The following is a 14,995-nucleotide window of genomic DNA, read 5'->3' as shown; positions in this document are numbered from 1 at the left end:
CCTAACATACAAATGAATGGCATTCAAACAATGATAAATGGGGGTAAAATGAACAAATTAATCTGTGGTCAGATTCAACTGAGATTTAAGAACATTACTGGAAATGCTGAGATAAAATGTATTTCACGCAATTAAGGAAATTGATATGGACTTTACTCAATATTTCATTAAAACCGAAAGTGTCTCATTGGTTTATATCAGCCAGAAGATTGAGATTGTACATATGTTTACTACACTATATCAGTCAGCTCACCTCTTCTTGCACAGTGTCAGTCTCCACAGGTAGCAAATCATCAATACACTCTCCGATGTTGAAACTCAATAGACCTTTTATGAGTTTGTACTGGTCCAGGTCTACAGTAGCTGCCAGAGCAGATAGGGTACCTTGTATCCTCATGTCTGGCACTGCAATGTACAGAGTGCATTCATTTATCTTTTATCTATTTCAAATTTTACACTAAATTTAGGTTTTTGAGAAAACTAAAATGTCTGGTTAACCCTCTCCCGCTTGCAAGGCATGAATCGGCACGGCCACCACATAGCCACTGCAGCTTAAACGGCACAGATCGGCACGCACTGCTTTACCCGCTAGAGCCGATAAGTGCTGCTCTCGAGTAGCAATATTTTGTACTACTACGGGTTGTTTGCTATCAGGAGACCATTCACTTTACTTTTACAGTAGATTTATTCCATTATTTTGCTATTTATATTAGTTGTGCGTAAACAATGGCGAGTTGTAGTTGTACACTTCGTGACAGTGAAATCGATATCGTTATTAGTAGTGATTGCGACGATTCAAGTAAATGAAGTAGTTGGTGGCATTGAGGATGTAGTTCGGAGTGATCACAATGGCAGTGGCAGTGACGGCAAGCCAGACAATGACCTTCACCAAGTAACTGCGCAACAAACAACCCTGCGCCACCGGCACCCAGCTGTCCGTGTGCCACCTCCCTAGTCTCGTACAATCAACTTCATTGAATCAATATATAGTAAAATAATTAATATATATAATTATAGTTAATTACAATGACAGAACGTGTGTAAGTTGAGGCGCCGCATATTTTTACCGAGTGCGACCGGCAGAGCGAATTAATTGAGGTTAGAAGCACCGTGAGCGCCTGGAAACAATGCAAGCGGGAGAGGGTTAATATAAAATTAAACTAAATATATTGTCATACAATGATAATGTAGCCATTTTATTTCTTTACTAAATTTAACTTAAACTTTTCCTATGAGAAAATGGGCAGAAATATTATTAAAAATTGCACTACATTAATATTTAACTATTTTAATTCTGAATATGTTTTCAGCTATTTGAGCTCCTGATTATAAAAATTATTTTATTGAGAAACAATGTTATGAAAAATTGTAGATTCATTCCTAATAATATTAAAAACGTTAAATAACCAAATAATAATTACAAATATTTTTGTCTAGTTTTTATTTTAATTTGTATCAGGTTTTGTTAAGATTAAAATGTTATAGAACTTAACACAATAGATACAGTAAATTAGCATCTCATCTAATTCACAGATGACGTGAAAATAATTGCAGGAATCTTGGAACTAATTAGCCCCACACTGGATATACCATATGAAGAGTGTTAGATATACTTTTTGCAGCACAATAATAAGTTTATAATTTCAGGCCTCAAGTTGGTGCCATCATGCAGTATGATACAATTCAAATAATAATTACAAATAAGGTTGGTGACGAACCAATAGTAAAATGTTTCAATTGTTTTGACTATTTAAACTTGAAAGTGATGACAGTAAAAGGAAATAGTATAATTATACCACACTTTAAGCTCATTAATACAAGCCATTGTTTCTTCTGGATGACGCTAATTATATTGTCCCATTGTAATAATCAGTATTGTAGGCTACCTTAAGACTTCAATGACCACACATTTGAAATAGTATAGTTCAGTTTCAATTAAAAACCATGAATTGACTGAGAATATAGTCTAAGGCTGAGTCACTATTAAAAGTTAAATTATTACATTTTTACTTAATGTTCAAGTGACACGTGTAGTGGCTAATTTTACCAGATCTTTCAATGTAAACATGAAGAATTAATCTCTGCAACTGGTTATTATGGCAAAAAAAAAGAAATGAAGACTAAAAGTAGAAACAAGGTAGGTTGACCTGAAATCAATTTATCAATGTAATACCAAAGGTATTAATTAATATCTTGTACCTTTTCCATGAAGGGATAAAGGATCATTGATCAAAGAAAATTAAGTTTCTTACATATCACTGATATTTTTACTTGAGCTACATCAAATTGAGTCGATATTGATAAAATTCTATAGCAAAGGATAATTTTTAATATACTACTCAAGATTCAACAAGTGGTTAACTCACCTGGGTGGGCGATGTGAGTCATCAGGTTCCGCTCGACTACGAGCTGCAGCTGACACTTGTCACGCAGCAAAGAGCCGTCGCGCCGTGTCACCCAATAGCTTCCCAGACACAGGCTGCTGGGCTGGGGCTGTGTCACTCTCTGCCCACTCAAGATGTCCATGTTGTCCAGTTGTACTTGCATCACATCCAACAGCACTTCTGACAATGTTATAGAAAGTTGTCATCATCATAAATCGCAACAAACAAAAAATTACTCTTAGAGAATTTTATTCTTACACAACTTACGTTGTTGATGATTTAGATTATAGAGTAAATAAAAATAGCAAAGGTGTGATCAATTGCTAAATGACAGCAATATTAAAGCATCACCACTCCTCAATTCTTTGCCATTTTTAGATGTTGTGGTCCGTTTACAGAAACAAAAAAATATATTCATTTACTTTTGAATTTCAGTGGTACCAGATCAGACTTACTAGAGATCGCTAATTACAAGAAAAAACTTGGTGGCAATTCAGAGAACTAATGCAAGCAAGAGTGATATAGAATACAGTGAACATAATATGGTAAATAGAGCAACACTACAGCACTGGCTTGGTAGATTCGGATTTACTTATTGGCTAATTGTGTTGGCTTAATGACTTATGATTATTATTGCTTACTTCTTTACCCTCCAAAATGTATGGGTAATTTCTTTCTCTTTACTAGATTATAGGTAGATTGTTTAATACAAAATCAGCCTTTTGCAATCGCCCTCACCGTAGCACTTACCAATAATTTCACCATAACTATGATGAAGTATATATGCTTGTAGAAACAATAGCTATCCAAAAAAAAAAGTTGAAACTTGGTACAAAAATTGATCTATTAATAATGTCTCAGCTAAGGTCATTGGCTTGCTTGGTATACCATTTTATTTCAATATTGCAGTAATTCAAACATTAACAGAATTCACAATTCCAAATTTCACATTGATGCGCCCTCAACTGGCCAAAGGAAATATCGTGTCTTCCACCACCTGTTCTGCACTGTAGCTGATTGTTTATCATTCTAAAACTATTTTGTTAAACAATTTTGATCCATTTATAGGTTTACTTACTATTATTCTAATAAAGTGTCTTGTTTATCCTTTACTGAGAATGTTTAAAGGTGAAATAGACCTCAACAAACATAAGATGTCAAGAACTGTTAATAAATACACAGTAGTTTATTGAACAATAGTTAAGGTTTTAATTCTTATTGGTCACATGAAAGTCAGGTAAAGTTCATGTTCTCTTGTAACCAATTAAATTCCAGAACATAATTTTAATATACCTTTTGCTGTGTCCTGACCACTGTCACTGGAGCCGTGAGTGCCAGACATCACAAACCGGTTGCTCACACTCAGCTTTCCGAGGTCGGCCACCAACACTTCGTTCGACTGAGAGCTCATCGGCAGAAGGATCACAGGAGAAGCAGTGTTCACTTCTAGCTTTAATCTGGTCCCTGGGCCTTGCAACTCACTAACCTGCAACAGCACTAACCTGTTAAGTATATTCGTACAAATTTGACTGATATTGTGGAAAGGAGAATTCTGAGTCAAAACCAATACTTTCCACAACTGAAGTATTCTTAACCCTTAGAGCAGAGCACTGCATATAGACTTCTTTACTTTCCCCTAGCATGCAATTAGCTTTATAAAAATGTTGATTTGCTTAACCCTAGAACGGCTGTGGAGCTACTTTTTAGCTCTACAAATGTCACCTTTGGCGGCTGTAGACCTACAATGTAGTTGTTTTTGCATAATTTGTTACAAATCAACATTTCATTGTGAAATACTGCTCCAAATGGAAAGTAATGTATACCACTAGAAAGATGATGAAACGAAACTGTTATTTCATGTATAATACACCTTGCCCAGACTCATAATTTGTACAAAATTACAATAAACACTTTTTACTATGTTTTCAAACGTGCAAGTTTGTGCACCAAAACTATGGTTTAATATTGTATACTTTCAGTATTTCATGTGAATTTCTTAAATAACTAGAACTGGTTTCATATTATAAATTTACTTATTATGTAGAACATTTTAAATTTACATTTTTTTAGTGTAGGTGTTTTTTAGGTAGTGTAATTACAATCTTTGAACTAGCAGTAATAATTAGTTTATTTAAGGCCTACTAGGCTATCAAAAACAGTTAAAAAGATTATTTTGAATAATGGCAAAATAAAAAAAATATATTTCAACATTTACTATATCCTTAATATGTTGGAATTAAAAAAATATTGTTAAAAAATATTGGATGGTACAAAATATCTAACAAATACATTATGACCCGGGATGTTTGTACTCCTGCTTTGGTAATCTGTAGAAAACTAGATAATCCTGACAGTAGATTAAGTATTTGTACCCAAAATAAAAAATAAAAATGATTTACAAATAAATACTTTTAACTAAATATAACTAACGAATAAAGTAAAGCTTCCTTAATTGAAGGATCTTTAAAATTAACCAAGTATGACCTGTCTTGCAGAGCGTATGCTGTCTAGAATCCTCTGCAGTTGAGAGAACTGCCGGAAGAAAGCCTGCAGCTCTGCGATGAAGCGTTTGGTATGAACGTATTGTACGGATGTCATGTCTAGTCGCAGGTACATGTCATATTCTCTTATCAGGTACACATCAGGTGAGTTATACCTGTGAAATTGTGTTATGATAAGTAAAATTGTACAATATTTATCATGATGAAATATTAATTTTAGGAAACCACTCACACACATTATTATTATTAATTCATATATAACACCTTCTTGTAATATATGTACAAAATAAGTTTAAGTTTTTAATAAGTATGTAAGTAGTAATGGACACTTAAAATACGCTCGCTTTCAAGTATAACAATAACAAACAGAAGAGAATAAATATTTAGACTTAAATTATATCATTAAATGAATAAGCGATATATTACACAAACACATAAATATACAGGCTATATGGAATACTACATATGGGCTTAAAAAGTGACATTTATTTGTGATTTAAATTATTCAATATTAACCTTTATGCTCGAAAGGCCAGCACCACTGGCCACCCCAAGGTTGCACACAGCTTGCGTTAGTTTTGCCGTAGTTTGTCCTCGCAACTCAATGGCTAGCACATATGGTCGCACTACTTCCATTGACAGCTCAGTGGCCACATTTGTTGTTAGCCTCCCCAGATCGGAATTATTTTTCAATGTCCGCGCTAATTGCATAGTAATTTAAAATGTTTCAAAAAGAAATGAAAAATAATTTACAATTTACTTTTAATGAATCTGTCTAATACAAAGATAAACATACATTTACGAAATGTAACTCTTATACGTATATTGTTAACAAAGATATACAAATTAAACATTATAAAGTAGGCCTTTAGAGTTATGTTATACTCAGACATGAACTATTTTAAATTTTTCTGTCTTTACATTTTTTTACAGAATAAAACTTTTAAAAATACATACCTATGTGTAGTCAAGAATCTAGTTAACACACGTCAAATTTTATAGGTCTCTATCACTTCAGTTTACAGACCCACTACGCATCATTCATCTTATTTGCCCAGTCCATGTTTAGAGAAGAATTAAGGCTAATCAAAAATTACTTTAAAATAAAGCTGTTTGATAGGTTTCAGGGACTAACCCATTCATTATAAAACAAAGAGAATATTAGAAAATAACTGCTATGTTTAGTGGCCAGTGGTGCTGACCTACGAGCTATGGAAGTATATCTTGGTCAGAACAGCTGGACATACGAGCTGAGATAACATTATGACAAAATTTAGTCTGCGCTTCCGACAAAATGGCAGCGGCCAGTAGAGCTGGCCATACAAGCTCCAAGGACAAATTATAAATACTGCCTTCGAGTGCATAGGGTTAAATTATAATTCTTATAGTGACGTGAACTAATATCAAATCTACTGATATGAAGATATGGTAAGAAATAAGAAGTGAAGCTATTAAATCAAATAACAACTTCTTTACATGGAATAGGGTCAATTCAGTCCATTTCTAACAGAACTGTTCCATTAATCTAGGCCAATGTATTTAAAATCCAATTTTAACAAAAAGTGAATAGGCTACACCCAGTTTATTTATTCCAGTCAATTTATATTTATACATTTTTATAAAACTGAATTAAAAAAGAAAGTATGTAAAAATCACAAAAAATGCAGTGTGCCAGAGTAATAAACAAACAAATCTCACCATACAAGCAATTTTTACCAAATAAAAAAAAACTTGTAATAATGAGCATCAAAGTCTTTCAGTTCACACTGTGTCAAAACATTACTTACACAATTATTGGTTTAATATCTGTTAATTGAAGATGGCTATAGAATTGAAGACAAGTTTTGTACTTGCACAATATTTAATTTAACCCTCCAAGTGCTGGTTAGAACTGCCTTAAGTGCTGGGGCATTTTTCAGTATGTTTGCAAGCGTTTAGAAAGTTTTTTTTTATATACTGTTACCTTAATGTAAATACTACATATTATATATCATTATTTTCAGGAAAGATCACAGAATATGATAATAATACTTATATGACTTACCTTTACATGGTAAAATATTGCTGAATGTAAATCTTGACAAAAAAAAAAAAAAAAAGTTTTTATTTTTTCACTTTGAGCTTAGATATCATTTCACCAAAGTTATGAAAATAAAAATCCAAGATATACAAGTTGTAGGTAATTTAATAATGAACCCAAAAGTATATACATCTTATGGGTTTACATATTGACAGAATTCACTCAGAGCAAAAAACGATAAATTGTAACACGTAAAAAATCAGTGATATTTGAAACATTGTGTACTACATTGTAACACCTTTCACATTCCTTATTGCACTAGACCTACTTAATTCACTCATTTTTACAATAAAACACAATATAAAAACAGTAATAGTCAACTACAACACCAAAGGTATGATGCAAACAACGACGGAACAGCAATAAACAGAACGACCGAACCGTATGACTTGGAAATAAACATACGCTTAGAAACAGCTGTCGTATAGCGCCGGTCTTTGAGCAAAGACGTGCTCCATAGAGTATAACGAGTTCCGCATTTCTTCTAGTTTAATACTATATAAAATAGTTCGTGATATTCCGTAATATATAGCCACTAGCGTGGTTTAAAGAGATCGCGTTTCTGACATCGCGCTCCGCGAGGTCAGCACTGGAAACAGGTACGCTAACATCGCGCTACGCGATGTCAGCACCTGGAGGGTTAAAAGCACTATCGCTGTCATTAAAATCAATCCATCAAAGTCACTAAATTTAGTTTTATTATAGTTTTATTATTTAGTTAATTTAGTTAATTATTATATATGCTTTATCTTTTGTTTTCTATTCTATACATGTTTTCTATTTATATTTCATAACTAATGATACCCTAACTGGCAAAAGCGCTTTTAAATTAAAACTTTGTGGAAGTACAAAACATGTCACCCATTCTGAAACTTTACTACTTCCATTAAGAATACAATGCAGAAAATGGAGATGGCTCTCCGCAGAAAGGCCGAAATATTTCAAAAAGATAGTTGTGTAAGCAATGTTTCTACATCGTGTGAACCAGAAGACTTTGATGTCAGTTATGGCTGGCCATTTAAGCCTAAGAACTAAGAAAACGTATAATACGTAATCAAACAAAAGGAGTTACTGAAGAAAACTATGTTCCTTAAAAAAAAACTATTATTGACCAGGAAAGAGAGAAAAGTAACAGCTCTGTTATTTACCTATCTTAAAAAAATCAAAAATTGTATTTAATTGTAATATTTGCTCACTTCTTCATGATAAGGTTGAGGCCTGCAGTGAGGAATCTCTCCCTGTACAGTTGACCGTGGACTGGTGTCAGGTCTAAGAGGCTGAGTGATCCAACACTAGCCTCTGTGTCCGTCACGTCACTGCCTGCCTGCGTGACCACCCGTGCACTCAGTTGTGACATGACAGCACGAGCCACCTCGCACTCGGCACGGTTCAGCACCACACTGAGTGAGCGCACTGAGATCTCCGTTTCCGTGTTCATCTGAGGCTTGTCACTACCAACTATCCACATTGAGATTAGTAATTGTATACAAAATTTTCGTGACAACAGATTATAGATTTGTTTAAGTTGATGAGCCTCTAAGAGGTTGCATACAGAATACAAATAATATAGTTTATTTTATCACTTCAGAAAAAAATGACAATTTTATAATTTTATTATCTGACAAAAGCGTAAGCTTAGTTTCTTTTAGGAGTTCTAATGTATGTACTGTTGTAAATCTATGTTTTTTTGTAACATGAGCAAATTCTATTATTCTATATGGCACCTTATTTAAACAACATTAAAAGTGGAAAAGATTTTACTCCTTCAACACATTTTTACCTTTATAAAATTGTGTGTCAATACAAAATAATTTTGTTTTCCATCCTTGAATCTATTTGGTTCTACTTGAAAAAAATAATGACAAATAATTGAGATATTAATTGAACTATAAAAATACAATTTGAACTGGATTTAAAATTTGAATATTGCACATATATAAAAACATTGCACTTAATGTTCCCTTAAGAAGGAACTTTTATGTTACTCAATAATTTTAAATAAAATTGAATATTAAATGAGAGAGAGAGAGAGAGAGAGAGAGAGAGAGAGAGAGAGAGAGAGAGAGAGAGAGAGAGAGAGAGAGAGAGAGAGATGCCTTGCCAAAGCCTTAAAGATGATGATAATGTCGAATTGTAGCACTGTGATAGTCATGATTGGGAACTTACAGCTGACTAGTTCCGAAGTAGGTGGCTGTCCCCCCGGGCTCTGCTTGTCCAGAGGTGGTTGTGTGGAGCTGATGCCGAAGAAGTCCAGGACTACAACCCATGACTCAACATTGACCACTACATCCAGACTATTAAAATCTATATTCACACACCTAGACATCTGCAAAGCAAAAGTACAAGTTATAAATACTACACAATATTGTATACAATATAAGGTTAACAAACCTTTCATCACAGAATGTGTTTTGAAATGTCTTTCTTATCTTATTTTGGAGTTTTCAAAACTAATTGAATGGTAAAATACGCTAGGTTGTTGCACAATAATAGTTATTCAATTATTTTCTGTTTCTAACTGAAATGTTACATTTTAATTTCCTTTTAACATGTTCAATCCTGGAAGACCCCAGTGGCATCATGCGCATGTTACATCATTAGTACCAACGACATTGCGTACATGCCTTTTTGAAACTACAAAATGTTATATTTTTTAATATCTTGCTAATTGCTATAAAATATGTTCTTTTAGATATTTAATAATACAAAACTGATGTTGGTTTCTAGAAATTAGTCCTGAAAATATTGTAACCTTTGTTATTTATAACCTGATTCAGCTAGCTATTATAAATCAACCATTCTGATGAGCTGACAGATTCTGCTAGTTCTCCACACGTGACGCTAAATAGTAATTGGGAAAACTCCGAGTTTATGATTATAAAATGTGTTCCTTACTCCATTATAATTGGTGATTTAGTGAAGTGAATTATATTCTATAAACAATAGTACTGATGACGCTGAGATAGAATAATAGTATTTTTATGAAAAAGTAACTCTCACTTGTTAAAATTGTGATACTTAGTAATTTTGTTACTACATAACCAACACTATTAATTATTTCAAAACCATTATTTGGTTAATAAGAGGCATATCAACATTGTTAATACTGATGAAGCTACAGTTGCACCATAGTAATTCCTATGCATTAAAAGTTAATTATTTTTAAAATTTACTATATTTAGCTATTATAATGTTAAATGAATACAATGACCTAGATAGAAAAACAATTTTGAGATTTCAAGTGTTGTATCTTTATTATAAGACTAGGATTGAATATGTTGACTTTCCTGGATGAGGATCACTTACATTTAGAGAAGGATGTCTGGGAGCCCTAAGCACCACATTGATGTGGACCAGATTGTCCTCAGAGAAGACAGCAGGTGAAGGGGTGCCCCTTGGCGAGGGAGGAGGGGTGGAGGGGTACAGGCCGTTGACAGCTGCAGTCATCGGCTTCTTAGGTATGGCACTCGGTTCTGCTATAAAATAATATCAGTGATAGTACTCAATTTTTAATTATTTGCTTAAACAAGTTAGATCAGATCTAAGACTTCAAAACTAATAAAAACTCTATGTGCAGAGGTTAATATTACAAAATTTAACTCACAATGGTGACTACTAATATATTGTTTTAATTTCCAGACAGGCTTTATAATAATTCTAAAATATTTTGCTTTTAATACCACAACTCAACATTTGACCCACCTGGCATATTGGGTCTGTACCACCTCCCAAACGCGTTATCAGTCTCCAAGTGGTCAGGCAAGGAGATGTGAGTATCACTCGTGCCAGGATGTAGTACCGCTGCCAGATTGGGGCAGGACTGCGATACGAAGGCTAGAGGTGCTGCGGGGTTGGCCTGTGTGGACGACATGATCCTTCGGTGTCGTGAGTCTGGGGCCTGCAGCAGGTCTTCCATCACCAGAGAGCGAAGAGACATCTGTTGCAGTCACCATAACATCACATTAAAACAGTTGTTTAGCCCATAGAAATTTTAATTAAGATAAAAATTTAGCAATATAGCCCTAGACCAGGCAGTCTAAATTGTGTTTATTGATAGGCCTATGTTTGCTTTTTTACCATACTTAAAAATACCATTGGACCTTACATTAAATAATAATTTCTTATCAAATTTAATTTATGTACTATTTTATGAAATATCATAACATTTAATTTATTAAATATATTTTTTACACTTTTATGTACAATTAAATCAAGTTAATAACTTTTATTATTTTCAAGATCAGCTATACTTACTTAAGAAATAAGAAATTAATTTTACAAACAATTCTCATATTGTACTATAACGATTTTCAATTTAATTGATAAGTTTATTATAAAATGTATGGCTTTAATTTTTAATTTTTATTATGATTTAAATATATTACTAGTAACTAGAAAGAGCCATATTCACACAATTGTTGAAACTGATTTAATATTTCATAGTGGATTTGGTTCAAATTCTTTGCAGCTTGCTAAATATCAATATTTGCTACTTTTATTAATCATTATTTAATTTATATTCTGATTCATTTACATCTAAAATGCAGAATACAAATATTATATTTATTAAACACTAGTAATGTGCAAGTTCCTAAACTCGGTTTTCACTTTAAGTTCTTTTCAATTTTGTTCTTCTTTGGAACCAGCAATCTAAACAAAACATGAGTTATCTTGGTTCATGACCAGTTAGTTAGTCCTTGTTAATTGGGCTTTTGCTATCACCACAATCATTTGTTCTGACATATTTACATGTTTACTAGATCAAACCTGAACAACCCAAATGCAAATATTACTATTTTTAAGTTTAAATACATTTAATGTATATACCGCTGAAAACCTGGAAAGCCATATACGATTTTAGTAGTTTTAATGAAAAACGAAGTGTCAATATTAGAATAAAGATCAAATGAAAAACCAAGAAATATTTAATGAATAATTCCCCAATTCCACTAATAATCTAATGATTTTGGGATCATTTATTGAAATTAATCACATTCGATTATCTTATACATAATGAATATAAAAATAAAATAATTTTTAAGTTACATTTAAAATGTTTTAACACCTTCCTTCTCACCTAAAATTAAATTATTTCCACAAAATTATTAATGAAAATCATTAATTAGTTTTATAGACTATGGTGTTCAGAGTATATCAAGTTTACTACATACAAAACAATATTTTTTTACTCTGGAATTCATAAATATTCTGAGAAAATTTTAATAAAAAATACTAATTAGAAATGCAACAAGAATCTAAGCAATGATATTAAGAACTATATAGTAAAGATGTTGAGCTTCAAAGATTAAATTTTCAACCTGATAATAAATCTAAAAAATATATAACCATACAAAATTATGACTCTGCATTTAGCAACAGTGATAGGCCGTGATTTTAGACAACATTTCTAACTTTTATATGTTAGTAATTTTTGTCTGCCAAATAACATAAAAAAGTTTGAATGTTTTACTTCAAGATATTTTTCTGGATTTATTGATAAAATGTAATACACTAAATTAAAATGTCATTGAATATGTAAAATATTGATTTCAAAAACTTTTGTTAAAATTAAAGAAAAAAGTTAAATCTAACAGAAGATTTGCCCAAAATGTCACCTACCTGAATATTTGTCTCCAGAGAATGAGATTTGTCATAATGAACTTGAAGGTCTCTAAAGGACAGGTCCACCAAACCTTGTTCACCAGACCCTAAATCTGCCTTTAGTTCAACTGTAAATATAGGTAGATCCATGGATGCTGGAAATCAAGATAAAAAAACATCCATTGAGCATTTATAATCCAAACCAGTATTATCAATACACACTACATCTTATCAAACTACACCTTCCAAACATATTAAAACCAGAAGTTTACAAAACTTGATAATATTTTATTAAACATCTTTATTGGCAATAAACAAACTGAAGAATTTAGCCAAAATACATGGCTATTTTGGGTAGATTTTTGTCTCCAATTTTTCTACTCCAATTGTCTGGAACCTAATTTCCCTATCGATTCAATTTCATTGTGAAGTAAAGCTGCATAGTCATCTGTTTACCTTGGGCAAAGTATTTCTCTCACTTCTGAAAGTCAAATGAATTTTTGATTTGTCATTTATATATAAAATGAAGCATACATTGATATAAAATAAACATTTACTTTTAGTATTTTAAATTTAAGAAGAACATCAATTTCTTTTATCAGCTAATGTAAATAACAAAATTTACAATATATTTCAAATTGAAGTAAAAATACAAAATTACTTACAATCTGTTGTTTATGTTTTTATTCACAAAATGAAGTAACTGATTTACAATACTTTAAGACACAATTATTCAAAAGCGAAATATTTTTAGCAAAACAAATATTTTATGGGTTTTATCACTAATGTATAAAAGAAATTTTACTGCTTATTTTCTTTTGTTTGATTTACATTTTTAAAAGCATACTATGTAGAACAAAAGTGGTGTGAACAATTATGTGTTCATAGCTAACTTTAAACATTATATAATTAAAACACATAAATTCATTAGCAAATTTTCATTTACACTTTTACAATTTTATGACAAATTGCTGATGTGTCTTCTGACTTTTTAATAGCAATGAAATCTGAAACCATTATCAGAATGAAATGTGCAACAACTGCTTGACCCCACATTCACAAAGCAAATCAATGTAATCCATTTATTTCATAAAAAAGCAAAAGATATCACTTAATTCAAACAAAGAGAGCGCAAGACACCCTGATGCATGGTTTTATCTTTCGTAAAAGAGTAACCAAAGATAAAGCTCCTTGGAGAAATGACATCATAATAAAACACACCAAATTAAAGAATAAGTTGAGAAACAAATATTGGAAAACCAGGGACAGTGATGATTGGAAAGATTACAAGAGAGCTCACAATAACCTGAATAAATTGGTGTGGAGGACTAAGAAAACCTTTTTTGCAGAAAAGTTGTAATCCAATAAAAATCCAAAAGAATTTTGGATGTGCCTAAAGAAATGTAATGTTGTTGGAAATAACAAAAATAAAAGTTTCCCACTTCAATTAAATATTGATGATATAAATAAGTATTTTATTGAAATGGGGTGTGGAAAAGAAGTAAGTGCTGAAAAAATTTCCTTCTTTAAGGAAAACAGGCGAGAGGAAGTGGTAAATGATTTCATCTTTTCAACAGTAACAAGTAACGAAGTAAAATCAGCAATGAATGAAATTAAATCAAAAGCAGTCGGGAGTGATGAAATTTCAATAGATATGATCAAGGCTGTGAGTCCGTATGCCGTAGAGGCCATTACACATTTGATAAACGAGTCATTAATAAATTAGATTTTTCCTGAAAACTGGAAAATTAGTCTTGTACACCCTTTGCCAAAGGTGGCAGCCCCTAAATGTGTTGAACAGTTAAGGCCCATATCGATATTACCCGCAATATCCAAGATTCTCGAGAAAATTATTGTAACAAGACAAATTGTTAATTATATGGAAAGAGAAAACATTTTGCCAACAACACAATCTGGTTTTAGGAAAAGCCACAGCAGATGCACTGCCCTGGTAAACTTATTCAGTGATCTGATCGATGAAAGAGACCAAGGAAGATATAGCTCAGTTGTAATGCTTGACTATTCACAAGCGTTTTATTCAATAAATCATGAACTGCTGGTAGCAAAGATGCAGCATTTATGGATTTGGCAAAAGTGTAATAGATTGGGTCAAATCATATCTAGATGATAGGAGCCAGATTACAAAGTTGGGAGCTGAGGCATCTGCTGTCTTGTTTAAACGTAGAGGTGTACCTCAGGGAAGTTGTCTGGGCCCAATTCTTTTCAACCTGTACACATCAGATTTTCCTTCATGTGTGCAAAACAGTGGAGTACACCTGTATGCAGATGACTCACAATTGCACTTGTCATATGCGCCTGGCAACATTGAAGAGGCGTTTCTGAGGATTAACTCTGATCTAGAGAGAATCAGCCATGACAATGGTCGCATGACAATGGCCTCAAACTCAATGTTAGCAAGTGCACTGTGA

At 32.4% G+C, this 14,995-nt stretch overlaps 1 protein-coding gene across 1 annotated transcript in view; it reads right to left on the bottom strand.

Annotated features, from left to right (window-relative positions):
- The window catches only part of LOC124365043 (vacuolar protein sorting-associated protein 13D-like), a 189,889-nt gene that overhangs the window by 92,635 nt on the left and 82,259 nt on the right, over positions 1-14,995 (bottom strand). Inside the window, 9 exon segments of the mRNA XM_046820942.1 lie at positions 254-405; positions 2,367-2,564; positions 3,678-3,870; positions 4,869-5,040; positions 8,162-8,423; positions 9,132-9,291; positions 10,272-10,441; positions 10,668-10,902; positions 12,585-12,721. Of these exon segments, the coding sequence (XP_046676898.1) occupies positions 254-405; positions 2,367-2,564; positions 3,678-3,870; positions 4,869-5,040; positions 8,162-8,423; positions 9,132-9,291; positions 10,272-10,441; positions 10,668-10,902; positions 12,585-12,721 (1,679 nt within the window).

Source organism: Homalodisca vitripennis, chromosome 6, assembly GCF_021130785.1.
Source record: "Homalodisca vitripennis isolate AUS2020 chromosome 6, UT_GWSS_2.1, whole genome shotgun sequence".
NCBI classification, from domain to species: domain Eukaryota; kingdom Metazoa; phylum Arthropoda; class Insecta; order Hemiptera; family Cicadellidae; genus Homalodisca; species Homalodisca vitripennis.
Note: the sequence above shows the minus strand (reverse complement) of the source record. Positions and strands in the feature narration are given on the sequence as shown.